At 41.7% G+C, this 22,379-nt stretch overlaps 1 protein-coding gene across 1 annotated transcript in view; it reads left to right on the top strand.

Annotated features, from left to right (window-relative positions):
- cacna1g (calcium channel, voltage-dependent, T type, alpha 1G subunit) overlaps positions 1–22,379 on the top strand; it is a 146,780-nt gene that overhangs the window by 80,534 nt on the left and 43,867 nt on the right. Inside the window, exons 10-21 of the mRNA XM_058061836.1 lie at positions 1,203–1,609; positions 10,173–10,324; positions 10,402–10,587; positions 11,412–11,526; positions 12,310–12,465; positions 13,153–13,218; positions 16,958–17,042; positions 17,936–18,114; positions 18,331–18,651; positions 18,780–18,959; positions 19,319–19,419; positions 21,992–22,115. Coding sequence (XP_057917819.1) covers positions 1,203–1,609; positions 10,173–10,324; positions 10,402–10,587; positions 11,412–11,526; positions 12,310–12,465; positions 13,153–13,218; positions 16,958–17,042; positions 17,936–18,114; positions 18,331–18,651; positions 18,780–18,959; positions 19,319–19,419; positions 21,992–22,115 — 2,072 coding nt within the window. The remainder of the gene's footprint in view (positions 1–1,202; positions 1,610–10,172; positions 10,325–10,401; positions 10,588–11,411; positions 11,527–12,309; positions 12,466–13,152; positions 13,219–16,957; positions 17,043–17,935; positions 18,115–18,330; positions 18,652–18,779; positions 18,960–19,318; positions 19,420–21,991; positions 22,116–22,379) is intronic.

A 22,379-nucleotide genomic window follows, 5' to 3' on the forward strand; every position in this document is an offset into this window, starting at 1 on the left:
ATGAATGTACTTTTATTTATCAAGGCAAAGTGCCTAGAAGTCTCTAGACAATCCAGATTTAATAGAACAAAAAAAGAATAACCCAGTTTGAATAAAAATAAAACAACCACAAAAATTAATAATAATTAAATTTTTATTTGAGATTCTCATGTGATGCCACAAAAATTAGATGATATCATTATGGCAGTCTTTTCATTTTACATGGGGCAAGTTTGGGCAAGTAACCTTAAGGATTCCCCATAGGCAAGTAATTTTTGTTTTTTAATGTAGAGCCCTGCAGACTATAAATATATCAAAATATAAAGAGAAGACACATTTCTATAACTAAAGAGAACAATATGTTTTGCATTGTTTTGTGTTGGTTAGCAAGCTACTTCTGCTTCACTGGGATTAACCAAGATATGAAAATTAGACGGCTGCATTTTGGGGTGTGGTAATGGTTCTGTCATAACTCAAAAGACAAAAAGAGACTCACCCGTATGTGCACCAAAATTGTATTTTCTTGCTCAGCATGGGCCATAGCGCCGCAAAGTTTCGTGGAAATCAGTTGTCAGTTTTTGTGTAATACCGCAAACAAACTAACAAACCAACAACAATCAAAACAATACCTCTCGCACGCATGTTTTTTCCAGCTTGGCGGAGATAACAATTGGACAATTTAATGAAGTATGAGAATTACAAGGGTGATTTATTCTATTCGGTCAGCGTTTTTGTCTGTTGAAAGAAAACAAATTACGCTTCTTTCCATGCCATCACCTTATTGATTCAGATAGAAATATGTTGTGATTAAGTCTCAACTAGAATGCTATCCAGAGTTGTTGTTTTTTTCGTGAGTGAGAGAGAAAACATTGTAATTACAGTCAAATGTTAATGCTTCATGTTGTAGCTGGCAACCGACTTATTCTGCCTCTGGCCAAGTTCTAAAAGGCAGTGTGCTCAGCAAAAGTCAGGCCAGATCCGCTCAGGTTATACAGACGGTGGAAACACTGGCTGCCAGCCATCCAGGCCGCAGCACAGTCTGCGGGGACGATGCTCACGCATTGCCCATCACTGTCGAACAAACTCGCTCTGACCCACACGCAACCATCCAAAAATAATGTTCTTCACAATAGATTCTTTTATTTGTTTTGACATTTTATATTAAACACTTCATGCATGCTATTTATCACAATCACAGTCATTTACTCCACTCTCTCACTCAGCTGCAGCCCAGCCATCCTGCCAGCTGTCGGCCCGTGACCTCAGCACCATGGGCAGCGCCATGGACGCAGCGGTGTTGACACTGGACCCTGAGAGTTGCCCTTACTGCGCAAAGGCCCTCGCCAACGAGTCTGAGGGCGGCACAGAGGGCAATGAGACACCCGGAGACTCGGACAGCGAGGGTGTTTATGAGTTCAGCCAGGACTTGCGTCGCAGGGACAGGCGAGACAGCCGGCAGCCACGGAAGAAGCCCTTCAGGCTGGGTAAAACAGCCGGAAAGGTTGTGCGCTTCTGGAGGCTGGTGTGCGACACGTTCCGGAAGATCGTTGATAGCAAGTACTTCGGAAGAGGGATCATGATTGCCATCCTTATCAACACGCTGAGCATGGGGATCGAGTATCATGAGCAGGTGAGTGTGACAACATGCGGCTTTTGCATTTCACTGCATATTTTTGTTGCATCTTCCCTAAAAGTAAAAAAAAAAATGGGCAAACGATCTCATCTCTGCCTAACCGGAGATGAGGGAGTGACTGATGAGTTGAAGTTAAAGATCTGCTGTGTATGTTTGTGTCTTTCTATGTGATTGCGTAAGCTGCACTGCTCCCACGAGCCCAACTGGAATTCGTGATGTCTCTCTCTGGACTTGTTTATTTACACCAGCATAATTGTAGCCATGTGGGAGAGAGAAAACGGGGGGATGAGTCTGTGCGAGGAGATGAGCGAGAGAAGAGGGGGAAGGCCCAACAATTGACATAGTAGAAATATTTCACTGTTCCCCGGATCGTACACACTCGATATGGCCGTTAATATTACGGCCTATAGTAACAGCGAATTGAAGATATTTAAACACCAGATAGTTCCAAGCATATAACTGTCCAAAATGTTTTATATTTAGTAATTTCCAGTTTTGTTTAGTGTACTTGAAACTGTCACGGCATAAACTCACTCCAGTACTGTAACTGGCTTCAATGCTTAGCACCATGCTGAATCACTGTACACTGACTGGGCCCCAGCAAAGCTGGAAGAGAGGGACCAGGGTGCAGGCAACGGTGGACAAGAGATAGAGGGGTAACAATGCCAAAAGTCCGGTATCGGTCTGCACTATGAATCAGAGGACGGGAAAGTCAGAGCGATAATAACGGTCACTTATGCCCAATTGAAGTTGAAGCTTGTCAAACGTTCTTTGATACAGATGGCGTGGAAGTGATGCAACCTCATCATTATTTTAGGGGAATGAGATTCCAATGTGCTCTGTTTTTTTGGGTTACTTTGGGTCCCTGACCCAGTGCCTATAAACAAATCCAGATGGCATCCTCTTTAGCACAGCCACAGGAAGTTTTAAAGCTTTCTCTGCTCCACCTTCCAGTATTTGTTTTGCACTTTATTGTTTCTACTTTCTTCTTGTGCATTCCCTCGTTTTTATTTCCTATTTTCTCCACTGTTGTCATCCTTTTTGTTATTCAGTCTACTGTGCTTCGGGGTTCCTTTCACACCACTCTTCCTAAGTCTTTTATTCAACTTTCAATTGGATCTCTTCGGTTTCCAAACAGGAGACAGATCATTGATTGTGAATCAATTGACATCCAGTAGAAGCAGGGATCACAGATCTAGCGGTTTTTCAAACGTAATTCACTCCACATGGAAAAGGGCTTTGTTTTGTTTTCTATCCAAGTATCATCCAGCCAAGTCTGCTATTCGGGTTTTACTTTAGTTGTTCCTATGGAATTACTGCTTGGTGAAGACCAGGAGCTATGTTGCTATGTCATGATTAATGCTCCACCGCTGGAAGCAACAGTGTGGAGTACTTGTACGCATATGTTTAGTATTTGCTAGTGTTCTGAATGGCCCATGATATACAGTATAAGATGTGCCTGATGAACAGTACTTGTCAAATGAACCGCATACTAAAGGCCCTATGAAGTCTCTTTTAGTTTTTTTCAATTTTCATTTTTTCCATTGCCGGGCGAGTGGTTAGCGCGCAGGGCACACAGCTAGGAGACCCGAGTTCGATTCCACTGTCAGCCATCTCTGTGTGGAGTTTGCATGTTCTGTTTGCGTGGGTTTTCTCCGGGTACTCCGGTTTCCTCCCACATTCCAAAAACATGCTAGGTGAATTAGCGACTCCAAATTGTCCATAGGTATGAATGTGAGTGTGAATGGTTGTTTGTCTATATGTGCCCTGTGATTGGCTGGCCACCAGTCCAGGGTGTACCCCGCCTCTCGCCCAAAGACAGCTGGGATAGACTCCATTACCCCCCGCAACCCTTGTGAGGATAAGCGGTAGAAAATGAATGAATGAATTTTTTCCATTGCAATGTTTCAGAATTCCAATTTTCACCTTTTACACGTATTTGACCAGAATAGAGAGTGTTTACTTTTGTGACAGTATATAAAAAATCCATTCCTTACATGGAAAAATCCTTTCATTTACTGACGCAATACATCATTGGCCAATTTTCGTTTTTTGCACTCTTTTTTTAACACACCTTTTTTAAGTCCCTGACTAAAATGTTTTCCCCAGATGGATTTATGCTTCATGCATTTATGCAAACGCATTTGTGAAACAAACCATCTGGCGTACAAACACTATAGCGGCGACTATACAAGCCATTATGTTTAGAGCGTTGTCATGTGTGTTTCTAATTCCTGTAACAAATAGTTGTCATATCGCTACATGGTTCCCACTGAGTGAGTCCCTAAACAGATTTATGTTCACACAATAAAATGACTCGACGTCCACTTGTGATTTATGTCAAGCTGCAAACTCAAGTCTGAAATATCAAGTAGCTCCTTGATTGTATGGATCATCATGGATGGAGATGCTGGACATCCCCCGTGTCCTTCAAGCGCAGATGTGTTGTTACTCTGCACACCGTCAGTGTATGGATCAACAGCATTGATGATACATAACAGAGCCCCCCCCGACTCTGTCATATGCCTTTCTCATAAACACACACGTGCACTAAGTACGAGGACAGCAAGCAAGTGCAGAGAATTTAAAATGCCAGATGTGAAAGTGTATCTGTAGCCGAGGCGGGGGCAAAGGATGATGAAATAAAGTGTTGGATAGGGATGACAGAGTGTAAGGACTTGGAGGTGAAGGTATAGAGGAGAGATTATGGGATGAAGAGTGGAGGCGGACGGCTCGGACAATTTAGGAGAGGGTGTCTGCTTTATCTCCATGTTGTTGAAGCACATTACCATTTATGGTGCAGATGATGGACTGATTGTGCGTATGCCAACTATGTGACACAACCCCACGGTCTATTTATTTGGGAAGGTCAGACTCTCTCTATCACTTAGCCTAAGAAACTTTCTCCAAAAAGTACCAGTCTCCTTCTTTTCATATTCATCTCAACTGTCTTTCATCAACAGCCTCATTTCCTGTTTCTTTAGTCTCCTCCTTACTCCTCACAGGTTGTAGTGGAGGTACTTTATGCCTGGGAGCACCACAGCAATTATATGCATATTAATCACCTTTATTTAACAACCACACTAAAGCTATACAGATATGTCAAGAAATTGATGATAGATTATTATGATTGGAAAAAAAATCTCAGGTTTTTATTTTTGGACTGAGTCGCAGCTCATCTCCACATGAATTAATTCCAGAAGTTCAGGAGAAAATTGAAATGTACGAAAACCACAGGCCTCACCTGTCTTTAAGCTGCTGGTGTGTACATCCTAACGTGGGATATTTAGTACTGTTACACGGAAATATTTTTTTGAGTGTGTAAATGTCTAGTAAACCAGTAGCCTACCAGGAAAGTCACTTATGGCCGCCATCTGCTGGGAACTAAAACCACTTAAGTCGTCTTCTTCAGCATCACAACTAAACAGCCACATACTGTAATTCCTTCATCACACACCTTGTCAGTCCCTCTCCCTTCCCTTGTTGCCCTTGTTGTCGCTTGTGTTTCGATGCAAATTAGCCAATATTTATTTCGGGATCAGACACCAAAACCTTATTATTATTGGATGATACGGTAGCCTCCCGGGTCATTGAGAGGTGGAGAGGTAAACTTTCTTCCTTGTTTATTCTGCAAAGTAAACCCTTTTTGTCAAACAAGATGGCAAAAGGAAAGAAGAAAAATACGGCACACGGTGCGAAAAATGTATTTATTTTATTTATTATTGTTTAGCTTCAGTATAATAACATTATAAAAAACGATATAATCAGAGACTTATTATATTCTAAAAATATCAGTCTTGCACAAATGTAGTTGCATTCCATATCTAAAATATCTCACAGAAATACAATTTACAGTATGTGTCCTTCATGGTGTCGCAGCCCAAAAAAGTTCCCAACTGCTTCCTGTTGTATGACCTACAATTTGCATTCTGCTGAGGTGCAACAGCTCTGAAAACCTGAGTTTTTGAAGAAAGGTTTTTTTTTTTCCAGCCCTGAAAGCCGTTAAGCCGAATGATGGAATCAATGGAGTGGGTCCAGTTATTTCCTGATTCAGTGAGATGTTAAATCACAGTCTGCCTTCACTTTGCCAGCTCTTTTTTTGTGGACTTGGATGGATAGATTGTTGCCCTCTTATATTGATGTTGCAAACATATTGTTGAATGATATGTAACTTACTAACGACCAATTAGTGCATTTAGAGGGTACATATTGTATGTCCTCTATTGTTTCTGTAGTCTCACACATGTAAAACACATACATATGAGCAACATTATTATTATTATTTTCTGGTTCCATATCATGTGCATTGGGAAGTTCACCCAATGAAACCATTTAAGGGGTTCATTGGAATGAAGAAGAATTTACAATTAGAAACGATGGTCGCGCAGACCTCACAGCTAGGAGACCCAGGTTCAATTCCACCCTCGGCAATCTCTGTGTGGAGTTGTGCATGTTCTCCCCGTGCATGCGTGGGTTTTCTCCGGGTACTCCGGTTTCCTCCCACATTCCAAAAACATGCTAGTTTAATTGTCAACTTAATTGTCCATAGGTATGAATGTGAGTGTGAATGGTTGTTTGTCTATATGTGCCCTGTGATTGGCTGGCGACCCTCGTGGGGATAAGCGGTAGAAAATGAATGAATGACTGTCTTTTTGTACCGCCATTTGCTGACTAGACAAGACTTTGACCAAACACAGCCTGCATTATTCTGCTCATTCATGATCAGGATCATGAGTAAACATCCGTACAACAAGCCCAATCAGCCAATAACCACCGGGTGTGAGTGCATGCCTCTCTATTTCATGCTTTAAATGACTTCCTCCTGAGCAAGTACGCCCACTTGATTAAGCCGACACACACTCACCAAGTGCTGCATCATTAGCAGTCTGAGTGCGGCATTCCATTTGGATTATATCACATCAGATTAGGTGGTATTACATTCGCGCTAACCAGATTACACCATACCTCATCAAGCACACTTTACCTCTTTAGGCAGGAAACGGCCATTCAGTCAGGCAATTAGAGAAACAAGAGCGGTTTCTCACTTACACACTTGTAACACATGTAGGCATTAATCTCTTTTTTGCGAACGCTCACACGTCAGTCGTCATTATTGCATTAAGAAATGATTATATAATGTTGTGAACTTGAAGCACACAAGCAGAGGAATACGTGTTATTGTTTAACTCTCTTGCCTGATGTCTAAGGAATGTGTACTATACAAGATTAAACAATAGCAAAGCAGGAACAGTGGGGAGAAAAAATAATGATCATTCTCAGTGCCAGATGTCTGCGGTCCAAATCTCAGCTCATAAAGATTGTACTTCTTGTTCTGGCGTATCATGCGCATCGACTAGAGACTTCTACATGGCTTGTATTTGCATGGGTATGGGTTTCAAATGTATTCAGTAGGTTTATATGGGTGGCCTGTTAATAAATGCGGGGGGGACCTCAATATTCATGGCATAATTGCACATGTTTCAGTTCACAACATGAATATAAAAGAATGCAGACATCTAAGTCTGCATGCACTTGATTCCCCTTTGAACTTGTGTCCTTATGAAGTATTTATGGCTGCCGCCCTGATCCCGATGGATTAAATAAAGCAGTCAGATAAATCAGATAAATGTGTCTGTAAACTGAAAAGAGATTCAAAAGACAGACAGTGAAAAACAGGTGAGATGAAACAGACATTGTTTAGTTTTCAGGAAGTAAGCTCCAATGGAAGGATATCATTCCTCTTCGGGTGATGTCAGGAATTTCGATGTACCCTTACTGTGGTGGAAAGTCGGTTAATGCACGCTCCGGTTAGCATATATATTTTTTGTGTGTGTCTCAGCTGCAAATATGAGGAATTCCATGAGCGACATTATGCTATCAACTATGTGTGATTACATTTACCTGCCAAACACAACAGTTAGAAGAACCCAGTGGATGATGAGCATCTTGACAATCTTGTCAACGTCAAGAGGTTTGCATAGAAACAATACAGACTGATGAAATGAGATGGCTATGTTTTACATCACAAAATACCACCGTTCCATTTATAAAATGTATTACAAATATATTAAGCAGAATATAATTGGATCAACAATAAATCAGACTGAAGAGAATAGCAGCTTCAGGGGAGTAAGTGTTCCTGATCGATATCTCTGTTCCCCTTAAGTCGTCCCAGACCATCCAAGATAGCTTTCTCGATTTTTCTTGATGTTCCTTCTGCTGAGGTAGTGGTCTTTACAAACGGCACATCCTTCCCTCGATTGGTTGGTCCATCAAACTGCCGTTGATGGTCCATCTTCTGGGCAAAAGTCAGAAAAAGTTGAAAGATGACACACAAAATCCACCTGGGATTTCTGCACGGTGTTCGAGTGGTTAGCGCGCAGACCTCACAGCTAGGAGAGCTGAGTTCAATCCCACCCTCGACCATCTCTGTGTGGAGTTTGCATGTTCTCCCCGTGCATCTCCCCGGTTTCCTCCCACATCCCAAAAACATGCTAGGTTAATTGGCCACTCCAAATTGTCCATAGGTATGAATGTGAGTGTGAATGGTTGTTTGTCTATATGTGCCCTGTGATTGGCTAGCGACCAGTCCAGGGTGTACCCCGCCTCTCGCCCGAAGACAGCCGGGATAGGTTACAGCACCCCCCGCGACCCTCGTGAGGATAAGCAGTAGAAAATGAATGAATGAATGAAATCCACCTGTTTCTTGGCTGGATGGTGAATCCCAATAATTGCCCATTAGTCAAAACGCCAACTCGCACCGACAGGAAAATGACATCCTTTAGCCTACATTCACAAAATTATTAATATAATTAGGAGACTCCAACTTCTGTGATGATCGATGGTTGCAATTTTCTTTAATGATTTGAAGTATTTAAGTGTGAGAAGTGTTCAAATGAAGGAATGGGTACTTTGTGAAGTACTATAATTGATGGTGCAATGTTAGGCCTTAGTATTGCCAGTCCGTTTTTGTGCCGCGGGCGCTATTGTTACACTCGATTCTTGTGGGAGTGATGACTTAATACTGTGCAATGTCATGTCGTTGCAAACTTTTGCTTGGTCAAACACTCTCACTAAAGTTTTGTGCAGATGAGGGGGGGGGGGGGGGGGGGGTGTTTTAACAAGTGGATTTCCGGCTGTGATAATGAATAAACCTGCATACAGGACAACAAAGTGTATCATAATGAAAAGTTTTTTTGTTTTTTTTTTACAATATTGATGTTGATGTCCCTTTCCCTGCATATCCACGCTTACACGGTCACGGTGTAGAGTGATTAATGGCAGCCCACCGAGACAGACTCAATGACAACACACTGTGTTTACATTACATTACATGACCTCACAGTCCAGCCTGGGAATACACAGACACTAAGTGGATTACTAAAAGTGAAATATACACACACGGGGACGTATTACACACATACCGTTTAGTACATTATGCACACCTTTTGCTTAAAAGTAGCTGGATGGGGACCGTGCCAATAACATAGATCATCCCTTCCACACCTTCCATCTTTGTCATGTCTGTGCAATGTGTGCAAATGACACCATGTTTGAGTTGTGTAAACTGTTTATTGGATGGAGATGAAAGGTTTTTTGGAGCTTGTCTGGGGTTGTTGCACAGTCCACAGACGCATAACAGCATTCAGCTCTTTTCTCCTCTGCCATAATAGCTGAAAGTGGCAACAGAGGTCTGATTTACATACCGTGTCGTTTGGATGTGCCTCCCCTTTTATCGCTTGGCTCTTTCTCTTTTCTGTCTGCGCCTGCTCGCTTTATTTTTATTTTTTTTTAATCCTCTATAGTGCACACAACACACATACAGTATGTGCCAGTTGTTTGATCTTGATGTGAGCGGCAGCTCAATTCTCTGATGAGCTCCAAGCCGACATCCCAGACACATTCTGCTGCAGCTTTGTGATTGGCCTTCATGTCTGTCGTGCTGTGAGACAAAGGTTGCACACGTGTCATTGTGAGCATGAAAAGACACATTTATACCATTCACATTTTATGTGTGTGTGTGTGTGTGTCTGGCATATTTTGCCTTTGCAGCTGTGACACAGCAGGTTTAGAGATTTCCTTCGTACATAAATAAATGTTTTTATTTGCCGGTCTGGTTATTTTCATCATGCTTCATTGCGGTTGTCTTTTACGTACAAACAAGTACCAGAGTCTAAAGACATAAATATCACTAACAGCAACATCTTACTTCTCAAAAACCTGTCAATCTTCCTGGCTGGTCCATTGTACAATAGTTCCGTTTCAAGACATTTCCAAGTGTATTGATTTGCGTTGAGGGGTTTGTGTTTGTCTTTTTGCACCTTTTGCAATAGTAGCCATTGGCCTACATAGCATTTATTAAGTCCTATTAGCAGGAATCTACAATTTAGGGTTGAACTATTAGGTTTGCAACAAAAAAAAACATGTTTATCAATCAGTTTCCAAATGTTAGGATGTTTGGTGCATTCAAATGTTGAGGCTCCGGGAGAGAGTAGTCGCAACAATGAAGTATGTCTGGCAACGTACTGATTAGTCCACTCTTCTCTTCTTTTCCCTCCAGCCTGATGAACTGACCAATGCCTTGGAGATCAGTAACATTGTGTTCACCAGCCTATTCTCCCTCGAGATGCTGTTAAAGGTCCTGGTCTACGGGCCTTTTGGCTACATCAAGAACCCCTACAATATATTTGATGGCATCATTGTGGTCATCAGGTGAGTCGAGTCCTTAGTGTGAAGCTATACCGTTTATATTGCCTTTTATGCATTCATGTCATCTTGTTCTCCGACAGCGTGTGGGAGATTGTTGGCCAGCAGGGTGGTGGTCTTTCCGTGCTGAGGACCTTCCGGCTCATGCGGGTTCTGAAGCTGGTTCGGTTTATGCCGGCCCTGCAGAGGCAGCTGGTGGTGCTGATGAAGACCATGGACAACGTAGCCACCTTCTGCATGCTGCTCATGCTCTTCATCTTCATCTTCAGGTAGGTACATACATTAGGTACATTGTAGACAATACACATACTGTGGAAGATGTATTCACAGCTATTTACACTCATGTTGTTGTTCCACTAGGCTATACATTCAATGGTAGCTCATTTTAGTAGCTAAACCTTGCCAAACTGCTATCCTCAGCTGACAACAAACTTAGCTTATGTTTTTTTGGATTTTAATGGGATTGCATTACGTTATGAAACATATATAGAATGGCGAATGAGCTTAAATACAATCAGACTGAATGAAAAAAGTTAGTTTGTTAGTAAATCCAAATATTAACACCAAACACAATTCATAGACAATAATTATAGTTGAATTACAAACAAATCACGTTTAGCAAGTTTTGTTGGAAACCCATAAAACCATCAATTAACAAAATAAACACATATAAACCACAATTTGCAAAAATGTATAAAAAAAAATACGTAAACAAACCGGAAGGTGTTTTGGACGCTGAACTAGCAGGCTCACGCTCGTCAAATTCTGTTGTGTAAGAATACCTTAAGTTTGATGTATAACGCGTATGATCACGCTTCTTTGATAACTTCACATTTCCTCGATACAACCATTTGTGTGACCAATTATTTTGAGGTTCTTTTGTGCTGACAACTGTGGGACATCTTTTGTGGAGCTCTCCATGGTGCTGAACATTTCTGCATTTAATTATGCATTGACAGCCTGGTGATTCTGAGCCAATGAGTGTTACAATCAAAATGTTGCCCTGAAAACTACCTAAATAATACAAGTGATGAGTGACTCTGGGTGAGTTTGACGCCCCCCCACCGTTTGTTGTCATCTATCCTTCTCTCAGTATCCTGGGGATGCATCTGTTTGGTTGTAAGTTTGGTTCAGAGCGGGATGGAGACACTCTACCAGACAGGAAAAACTTTGACTCTCTCCTGTGGGCCATTGTGACGGTTTTCCAGGTAAGTATCAACCTTTATTATCAGGACATTTTTTATGTATTGTAAAACTATTGCAGGAATAACATGAAATTAAAAGACAAAATGAACACAGAGCCACCATCCACCAGTATGAGCCTGGAGTTAGCACTCAATAAGGTCATCAAATGGTATCATTACACCACATAGTATCAACATTTGGGACCAAATGAGGTGAAAGAAAATGGAAAAAAAAAGAGCAGTACATCTGTGCAGCATGGGAGAAAGTTAAGATGGTTCGTTCAAGGACCATCAAACAAAGTGGGACACATTTCTGTTCGCATTAAACGTGCATTAAACATCTTTGGGATTTCTAACTGTATAGTATTTTTTATATAAAACAATTCCTCGTATTAAGTGTGATTAAGTATGAGTTAATTAGGGACAAAAAAATGATTAATCACAATTAAATATTATTTTAGTTTATTCGATGGACAGCACTAATTTTTGTTATTATTATAATTATAATGTTATTTTGTGTTTTGACTTTTTTCCATTTGGGGGCACCACAGCAAGTCAATTGCATGTTCAATTTGGCTTAGGTTTAGCCCCCACCCGTGTCAACAATGGAACCCATGGGCATCCGCTTTTCGAAAAGCAGCAGCATGTACTATTACACCAGCAGGGCCTGAACTAGAAATATATGATTTATTAAGAATATCCAAGTGGTAAATTGTACTTTGTTCATCTTTAGCATGAAAGGCTAAAATGTGTAGTGACATGACTTGACTGAATAAAACCGAAACCTTTGCTCGTCCTATCTTCTAGATACTAACACAAGAAGACTGGAACAAGGTATTATATAACGGCATGGCGTCCACATCTCCCGTCGCAGCTCTCTACTTCATTGCCCTCATGACCTTCGGTAACTACGTTCTGTTCAACCTGCTGGTGGCCATCTTGGTTGAAGGCTTCCAAACTGAGGTAAAGTGAAGCTTTTCACAAATATTGTGTTCATTCTTCTTAGACTTGGAATGATGTATTGATTGTCTTCTCGCGTTCTTGGTGTCTTAACACAGTTTCTTTTCAACAGCAGCAAAAATCTCTTTTACTAATATGTTTTTCTTTTCACTGACACACAGTTAGATATGTACACACAACATGTCCATTAACTATTATAAGGTTTAGAATATCAAATAGACATTTTAGGGTGAGTCCGTTATTTGTGTTTTTTCTGCATTTTCTGGAGGTCTTGGAACATAAATAATAGGGGGTCTCAAACATACCCAAGCACATCCACCTGAAACCTGCACAAAGGCTGCATGTGTTCTGAGCATGCATTGACAGTGCAATCTGTTGTCATATTTTATATGTAAGGATTACATGCCATGGCTGGTTTCTCAGCAAAACCAAAACATTCATGTGCTCTTCAGTTTGACACCCTGACCTCGCTTCCTGTTAGTGAGGCTGCTGATGTCTAGGAGTGCAGCTCATACTGCTCACCATGCACTGGGACAGGAAGTTGGCTGTGACATGTTGCATGGTGACATCAGAGCGTTATTAAGGAGCCCGAATAACCTTGAACTTTGCGTCTGCTCTTGTGAACTGCTGTGGTGCATCTCACTTCTGTGCTTTTTCCCCTGCCGGCTGAACCAAACACTTCCGTTGTAGGAAGTGTCCAAGCGGGAGGATTTGCATGCCCAACTGAGTCTAATTCAACTGCCTATAGACGCAGGGGTATGTACGGTAAAGCACGGCAGCTCCGTCCTTTCTCCCTGCACTTCCTCTGCTAACAGTCCTTCCCCATCCTTGTTACCCTCCCTTCATCCTTCCCTGCAGAGACTTTGGGGCTATGTCACATGTCTTTCAAATACCACAGCCTGATGGTCCACCGCAAAAAATAATCATATACTCGAAAAAAAAAATAAAAAACTCCGCTTGATCAAGCGATTTGAACAGCCGATGATGACGCTATTAAATCATATGGGGTAATAATGCTCAGAGGAAAACAATGAAATTGTGTACCTATGTTGAGAAATATAATAATAATCATAATAACAATAATGATAAATCTATCTAAAGTCATCCAAAGTATTTTTTCCTGATGCTTCAAAAATATATTTTTTTCTTTATTGTTTTTTTAAACAGTTTTATTATCAGAGGTTTGTACAAGCTTGTGAAATTTACCATAATGTCCATTGTATAAGTTACTATTTATTTCTTTAAAAAAAATAATTAATTAATTTTTTTTCTTAAACCTGCGGCAAGACGATCTTGTCAACCCATTACAAATCACTGGGCGTCATTATATATAACAGTATACAAGATAACAGTCTGACTCATCTTACTAAATTCACCACACAGCAACTTAAAACTCAGAACCTGAGAATATACAAACATGTACCAATACAAGATTAACATGAAAAAATATAAACAACTCTTAAAGTTTTCCCATAATCAGTTGCACCAGAGCAACACATTCTTTGGTGCCGGGGTGCTGCAATGATGTCAGCCTCCCAGATGCAGCATTGCAGCATCATTCATCCATCAATTTTGTATGCCGCTTGTCCTCCAATGAGATGCTTAGCTCAGGCGAAATGCGTTAAAATATATACTGTATATTTTCATTTCAAACTTGTACTAGTACATGATTTTATATTCAACTTATACCTTTTGAGTGTTACATGGTTGTGTGTCAAGGACCTCCAATATGGCTGCTGGCTAGAAGGCATGTCACGTCTCAAAGTGCTCCACCCCCTGCTTCCTGCATGCTGTCTCTGCTGTTAAAACTAACTAGCAGTGAATGATTGCTCTGAGTGGCTTTAAGGACAACAACTGCAGTAATTGCATTACTTTACTGTGTACATATTTTTTTTAAAGATGTTTTTGACCCTCTTTAAAAGCAGCATTAAACCTCAGGTTGATTGCTTACCTCCCACCAAACCTCTCCCCTGCTCCTTTTTCTTTACAGCCGCCGGGTAAGATCACTGCAAAGGCGTTGGTTGGCAACAATCTTCCTTTTAGTCTCTCGTTTTATCAGGCTGGAGGTTAGGACAGTGAAGAGAGGCTGGCAGCTTACTGGGAGTCTCCAGCACTGCCAGATAAATCCAACAGGACTAAAGGATGAGAGCTAATAAGGGATGCGGGGGTTGGTCAGCACTGTTTGCACGATGCGGGTCCTTTAACAGAGCCTGACGCTCGGGCCTTGAGTTTGACATCTGTGGCTTAAAAGTGATGACTGCTGACAATGGCTTTGTAATATACAATCACAACAGTAAACATGCGCAGACCTCACAGCTAGGAGGACCAGGGTTCGATTCCACCCTCGGCCATCTCTGTGTGGAGTTTGCATGTTCTCCCTGTGCATGTGTGGGTTTTCTCCGGGTACTCCGGTTTCCTCCCACATTCCAAAAAACATGCTAGGTTAATTGGCTACTCCAAATTGTCCAATGGTATGAATGTGAGTGTGAATGGTTGTTTGTCTATATGTGCCCTGTGATTGGCTGGCGACCAGTCCAGGGTGTACCCTGCCTCTCGCCCAAAGACAGCTGGGATAGGCTCCAGCACCCCCGTGAGCCTCGTGAGGAAAAAGCGGTAGAAAATGAATGAATGAATGAATGAACATTAAACACATATGTACAAGCTAATTTAACAGTATGAGTGTCATAGTGCTAATAATAATATAACATCGGATCGCTACCTTAATGCTTAAAACCATAAGTGATAAGTGCGCTAAGTGAATATGTGAAGTATTTTAAAAAATCATGCATTTCATAAAAATAATACTAAAACCTGAAAGTAATGTATTTTTGTGGCACAAAACATTTCAAAGCAAATTTTATTGTCATTGTTAAGAGTTTTCTCATCAACCCGCGGCGCTTTTGGCTGCGAAATTTCAAAACACAACTGCAGAAGAAACCTATTTGAGAGAAAACATGCAAACAATGAATCCTCTTCCTTCTGTCAACATCCTTCTGCCATGTAGAACCCCCGGTTTGAGGCCAAGTAATTGTGATCCTCCTGTGAGCTGTTAGTGTCTATTAATGTCTGGCTATCCGCCGACGGTCTGGTCTGGCCTATCTCCTGCTCTCGCCACCATGCCCAAATTGGGGTGGCAGAGTGTAAACAAGCTGTCTAAACATCCCAGCTATTTCATCATCAAGGATTTCCCTCAAGACCATCGCCCCCATTTGCTCCAAACCAACATCATGTCCACCTTTCTACTCGCTTATTTAACCTCAGATGTGTGATTATATTCCCTTAGTAATAAATCGCGTTTATTCAAGGAGACGCCGAAAGAAGATCCGACTGCACTCCAACCAGTATTATTTATTCCCAAAATGCTCAGTGCTATGCTATATAGCTCTTATGTTGATTTTAAAACATTAGAACTTTGTTCATGATTTCCTGTGACTATTTCTCAATAATTAGAATTAATTATACATCAGTTCTTTAAAAATGTACATTTGTGTAATGGCATTTGCTGAAGCAGCAAAACAGCCCCAGACCATCACACTACCACCACCATATTTTACTGTCGGTATGATGTTGTCTTTCTGAAATGGGGTTTTCTGGCAAAATTGAGATGGGCCTTAATGTTCTTCTTGCCCAGCAGCAGTTGTGTTTTCATTTCTTTGACGATCTGACACATTTAAGTGTGACAAACATGCCAAAAATAAGAAACCAGGACTGGGGCAAACACCGCCATACTGTGATAACTCCATGCAACCACAGATGGTTCTAAGTACCCTTCATGTGATTATGCCACTGGTCTATTAGCACCCCTTACCTAATTTTCTCACACTCCACCTGTCTGGGGAAATCAGGAAATTGATGTAAGGCACACAGGGATTTTATTGCAAAATAACATGTAAATGAGAGCTCCATTTTCTTACAAAAGACGATGCAGTAGTCCCACAATTTGGAAGATTTGGAGTCAATAAAATGCAAAATAGATCGTACTTATCTGCTTATTCACTCTCCCACAGTGGTAGAGGACTGAACATGTGAAGCTTGACTAGAGATTCATGTAATCCAAATTGTCTTAAACAAAAACAGTTTAGACATTTATGTATTGGGTCTTCCAACAATGGTAAAAGGTGTGTTGCAACCACAATAACAATTTTGGCATCAGTCAAATAAAAATGATCCCAAAATGACCTCCCATGCATGTTACTGTCATTGTGTATCAGTGTGTTTGTTGTATTTTTTTCTTTCAGTGAACTCCATTTGTTACCTTTGCATGTTCAACAAACTTTGTCTTCCTCTCTGTATCGTTTAATCTTCGAGCTGTGGTAGACTCTACCTGTTCACAGAGTCATGTTGCCTCTGTGACTGATTCCCAGATCACGTCCGACACATTACTGACTGAGACAATGCTCAGCAGGGATCTGCACTAAGAGGCAACGTCCAATCATGCGCTTTCTGACCAATTTCACATTTTAAATGGTTTTTCTTTGTGTATTTTTCTGTGAAGGGTGATGCCTCTAAATCAGGTTCCGAGATCGATTCCTTTGCACGGAGCATGGAGGATGTTAACAGAGATTTATCGGCATCTGCAGGTGAGCCATGCATGGAGAGTACATTTATAAACAAGGTGTTAATTCACAAGCAAATCATATAGTCATGACTGTGGTGAAGAAAAAAACACAAGGACCTTCATTTTGGAGTCCACAACTATACAATTCCTCTCAGGTGGTCTTAACCCTAATCTCCAGTATGACAACATACAGCCAGAACTTGTATTAAGCCATCTGTTTGCAGTTTTAACTGCTGGCTTGTCCCCTTGCTTGTTATTTCTTTCTTAAGATCCCTGAAATATGCCAGTGAAACAGTAAGCAATGTTTTTTGCTAGATCAGAATAATATGCCAAAGTCATATTAAGGATATTAAGAATAGCCTGTGGAGCATTTCCTGCACCCGCTGGTATCAGTCACGGTTTACAAGCCAACTCAGTGGGCACGTGCACGGCTTTCCCCTTGCACAACATCAAACCAACAGAAGCCTCATCCATAATTTCACAACCGCCGGCTCCCATTCCCTCTAATTACTGCTTTTGCAGACGGAAAAGCCCAGCAGGAATAGCGCAGTATGGAGTTCAAATCCCACTTGTGCCGTATCATCTCCCTTCGGAACCTTCACATGGTCTGGGTAATACTGCTAAGCTAACTGGGGTAGCCGAATACACATCTTCGAGGCTGTTGCATTATTAAAGTTGCATTACTTCCACGTGTCATGTATTTGTGGGGCTGCCAAACATAATAATCTCTCCCACACATCCCATAAGATTAATATGCCACTGAAATATTCATTGGGTTCAATATCAGTAGCTTTCGCTTTTCAAATGAAACTGCTACATAACTGAGGGTTTACCGAAGTGACACCCATGCTCACATGACTCAGCCTGCACAAATCCAACAACAAACTTTATTCATCTTTCTTTCTTTTACAATAGTGCCTGTCAATGGTCATGTGGATCTAAAGACCAGCCTGACTCCTCCGCTAATTACCCACACAGCAGCCACCCCTATGCCAGTACCTAAGTTGCCAGCGGGGGTTGACCCCATCCTGGGCTGCGAGTCCCGCCGAAGCAGCAGTGTCTCCATAGACCCGGGCTCTTATGACAAGTCAATGGTTAGTGACTCTCTTCTCATTCTTATCATCAGTCTTCATAAAGTAGATGAATACTTTTCTAGTCATAAATTCTGTTGGGACAAAATTGCAATTTTTTTTGAGTCAGTTGTTGGAAAAAATGGACTTTACAGTTTTGCATTCTGTCTTTAGTTTAGTTCAAGCTTAATTGTGTTTCATTTTGGCTTGACAACATGTTCTCATGTTTTTAACCAAAAGATGCCCCTTTATGGCCCCTGGAGCACCGGTAGCGGCAGGAACAGCCGCAGATCCAGCTGGAACAGCCTAGGTCGTGCACCGTCCCTCAAACGCCAGGAGCGGCAATCTGGGGAACGCCAGTCACTGCTATCGGAGGAGGGAGGCTCCGGCTCAGAAGAAGGTGAGGACGGAGGAGAGGGAGGAGGTGGGCTGGAGGAGGATGACGCTTCCTTGGCCAGGACAGACTCCATGTCCCAAACTCAGAAAGGGCCCTGTCATCGGAGAATGGAGTCAATAGAGACTCGGCGCTCCATGGATTTACCCCCCGATGCTCTACTGCAGGTACGTGATTTCCATTCAAACCATGACATTATAATTATAATGGAATTGGAATCTCTTAAATAGCATATAAATTGGTATGAACATCAGTGTGTTTTGAAGTTGTACATGCCGTTCCTGATCCCATGCAGGTACCCTACCTGTATCGCTCAGCCAGCATGTACAGCTCCAGACCGCCTTTACCGATGACGTTTCGGCTTGGGGAGCATAGCGACTGCAATGGGAAGGGCACTCCCTCTTTGGTGGGCCCGGCACAGGTCTCGTTGGAGGAGAATACTGAAGAGGAGAATGCAGAGGAAGAGGCCAATCTGGTTTGTTTCTGTGCATGTGTACAAATATGACTTCTTTATTCAACTAGACCAATGAGTGAAGCGTATACTGCGGAGTGCCAGATTACAACACAAACATTTGCAACAAAATACATCAAATTAAACCCTACTTAATTGAGCTTCAAATATGCATCTACCATATACGTATAGTCATTTTATTGACATTAACTGATATGAAAATGTGTTGTATGCTGCATGATCCAACAGTTCGGTGCACAAATGGTATTGTTTCCACATATCAGTACCGTATAGTACTGGGCGCCTTTTGCTTTCTAGTTGCAGTACTTACTTAAAATGTTATAACGAAATATGAATAATAAAATCAATGTGTTTTTCTAAAGGGACGTATTGCCAGATTGTTTCACTGGCTGGAGAGGAAACAACCCGAGTGGTGTCGACAAAGAGACACCTGGTCGCTCTACCTCTTCTCTCCAGAGTCAAGGTAAAAGCTTGGACTTCCATACCCAATTTTGGTAGTGGTTGAACTTAATGTGTACTGTTTTGGAGGGCAAAACATGTTTGCACAGCTTATGAATGCAAGTAAAAGGGCACAACTCAGCCCCCAACCTGACAAGAAGCGGATTTCACGTGTGACTGACATCCCATGCTTTTGGTCTCAATAAGAGCACAGCATCATTTTCTATTCCCTTCCAAATGTTTACTTCAGAAGCTTCTTTTTATCCGTACGTTTCTGCCGTGTCAGGCGTGAGTAAGCAGGAGCAAAGGGAGTTTCTCTTTCAAAGTGCTGCGTGTTATCTCAGTCACGTGCCGAATCCGTGGCACTCTCCCACTCTCTGCTCCGCGTCCTCTTTCTTCACGCCTCCTCCCCTCCCGGGGCGTTAATCCGTTCCGAGCTTCCATGTGTTTAGAGGTGTCGGGTTTGCTGGTTGCAACAAGTAACACAATGTCCCCTGGTGCTAACATCATAGCATCATAGCAACATTCTGATTTAAACAGCTTCATAAAACATTGGATCATTTATCAAATCGTAATTAGTAGAAAAGTACGTCTGGCAACCCTAGATTCTCTGCTTAAAGGGACTGTGCCTTGAGGACAGTAACGTTCGACCATGCTTAAATTAGGGGGAGCTGAGTGTAGCGAGCAGACAGGAAGTGATGTCGGGGGTTCAGAGCTTGGCATTGGTTACAACCGCAATAGCCGTCCGTGTTTTTATTAGGGATTATTGGGCCTTTTGTGAGAAAATTCAAACCTGCAACAAAAGCCTGTTGTTGTGGCGATCGAGTCCAGTATGTCTTTTCTGAAAAATGGTAAAGCAATCCGTATATAGAGCAAAAGATGTATATATTTGGGCTACTGTTAGTTAGTAGTTCCTGTACAGCAGCTGACGTCTACGCAGCTGTCTGGTGAGAGGCTCTGGTGAAATCCGTTATCTGGAATAGGCTGCAGCTTCTGCTACATCCTTGAACAGGATAGCCAATATCACAAATTGATAATTTCTTATACTGTAAGTGAAAAAGGATCGCAAGCTGTGGCAGGCGTCAAGGTTTGGCGAGGACACAGGCTCTGCATGCCGTCTATTTTGTCCTTAAAGCACCGCTGTTGTCCATCTGTGCTCACAATTCCATAAAGAACCCACATTGTAGTGGGATGGTGGAGTCCAGCAGCTTCCCTCACATACACAGGATCACCTCAACTTGCTTAGATTCTAGCAGTGCATTGGATTAGTACTGCAGGCATAGTCCCCTATATACTGTACACCAGACTTTAACGTGTGCTGCATAATTGGGTTGGGAAGAATAGTGGTCGTTCAACAATAGGATTATAGATGATATTGTCACCTATGTAGCGTATGATTAGATGATTGCATGAACCAGACTCAACACAATGAAGCCAGTTAATTGAACAGCAAATCAAACGCCGTTGGCAAGATTATAAGTGACAGACCGGAGGGAGGTCTCTGTTGCAATTACAGTAAATGAGGGGAAAAAATGATGTGTAGCATTTACATTTATACACCATTTAACATAAAATTGATTTATCTCCACTGTAGCGCTGAAGAAATGATTAGCTGTTCCCGAAATATGTCATTCATGTCACTGAATGCAATTTACATACAATTTACAAAGGGTCCGGGTACTATTACTATTGACATAATTTTTCACATTCACAAAAATGCATTGCCAATGAGAGAAGGTGTCCAAAATGTCACTGTTTTTATCGGAAAAGGCAAAAATGCAGGCAAAACTTACTGGTCCTATGTCAACGCCACTTTCAACTCATTTTTTTTTTATTGGAGGTAATCTTAAAATCCACTGGCTCTTCCAAATGTAAGTAAAATATGTGAATTATTAAGTGACACAGCTGCCGTGCAGATAGCAAAGTGGCATTAGGCTATCTTGTTTGTATGCGCTATGAATAATGATCACACGACACAGCCGCTCACACCAGCTTAGCTGCTTGACACGATTGCCAAATAAAGCCACAAATCCACATCTTAGCCTCGCAGTGCCGTACTTCCATGTACACTTATAGTACAGCAGTATCAAAGCTGATTTATTTTGCAGTTTAATCTCCAGTAGGGTTCCTATTGTCTGGAGCTAAAAGAAGTCAAGCAATGGCAGCCAAGCATAATTAATGACTCTCCCGTCTCCAGTGGTTCATTAAGGAGTTATGGTATAGTATTTTAGACTCCAGCGCTCCTGAATTCAATGAGATCTTTTATTACTTCAAAAGTATGCAGTGTGCATACAAGTCTCTCCTAACAATGTATACAATGATTTCAGGTGTTGCATAGAATTAATGTCCAGTTGATTTACACCCATTGAATAGACCTTCATTATATAGAGGAGTGTGAATACAATATACACTTGTTATATATTATACAGTCTAAGACATCTATATTCCTTATTAAGTAATGATAGGTGAAACCGTGAAATTTGTAAACAGATGATGGTTGTACATATTATTTTTTACATAATACATTTGCCCAAATTGCATTCAGTTGCAAGATTACCGAGTGTGGTTACCAACTGATCTATCTCACTATTTCACAGGTTCCGCGATGTGTGCAATAAGATCATCAACCACAAGATGTTCGACCATGTGGTGTTGGTCATCATCTTCCTCAACTGCATCACAATTGCCATGGAGCGTCCTCACATCGACCCCGGCAGCGCTGTGAGTCTCACTGTCTCATCAGGGTGGGCGGTTGGGGGGTAGGTTGGGGCGACTTCCATCATGCCGATCCATGCAAAGCACAGACGTCCACCAAGGCTTCGACATGCGTCATGTTTTTGCTGTCTGTTGACATAATTCCAGTTATTTGGTTTTCCCGAAGGGCGGCACGGCGGTCTAGTGGTTAGCGCGCAGACCTCACAGCTAGGAGACCAGTGTTCAATTCCACCCTCTGCCATCTCTGTGTGGAGTTTTGCATGGAGTGTG

Source organism: Doryrhamphus excisus, chromosome 22 (assembly GCF_030265055.1).
Source record: "Doryrhamphus excisus isolate RoL2022-K1 chromosome 22, RoL_Dexc_1.0, whole genome shotgun sequence".
Lineage (NCBI taxonomy): Eukaryota > Metazoa > Chordata > Actinopteri > Syngnathiformes > Syngnathidae > Doryrhamphus > Doryrhamphus excisus.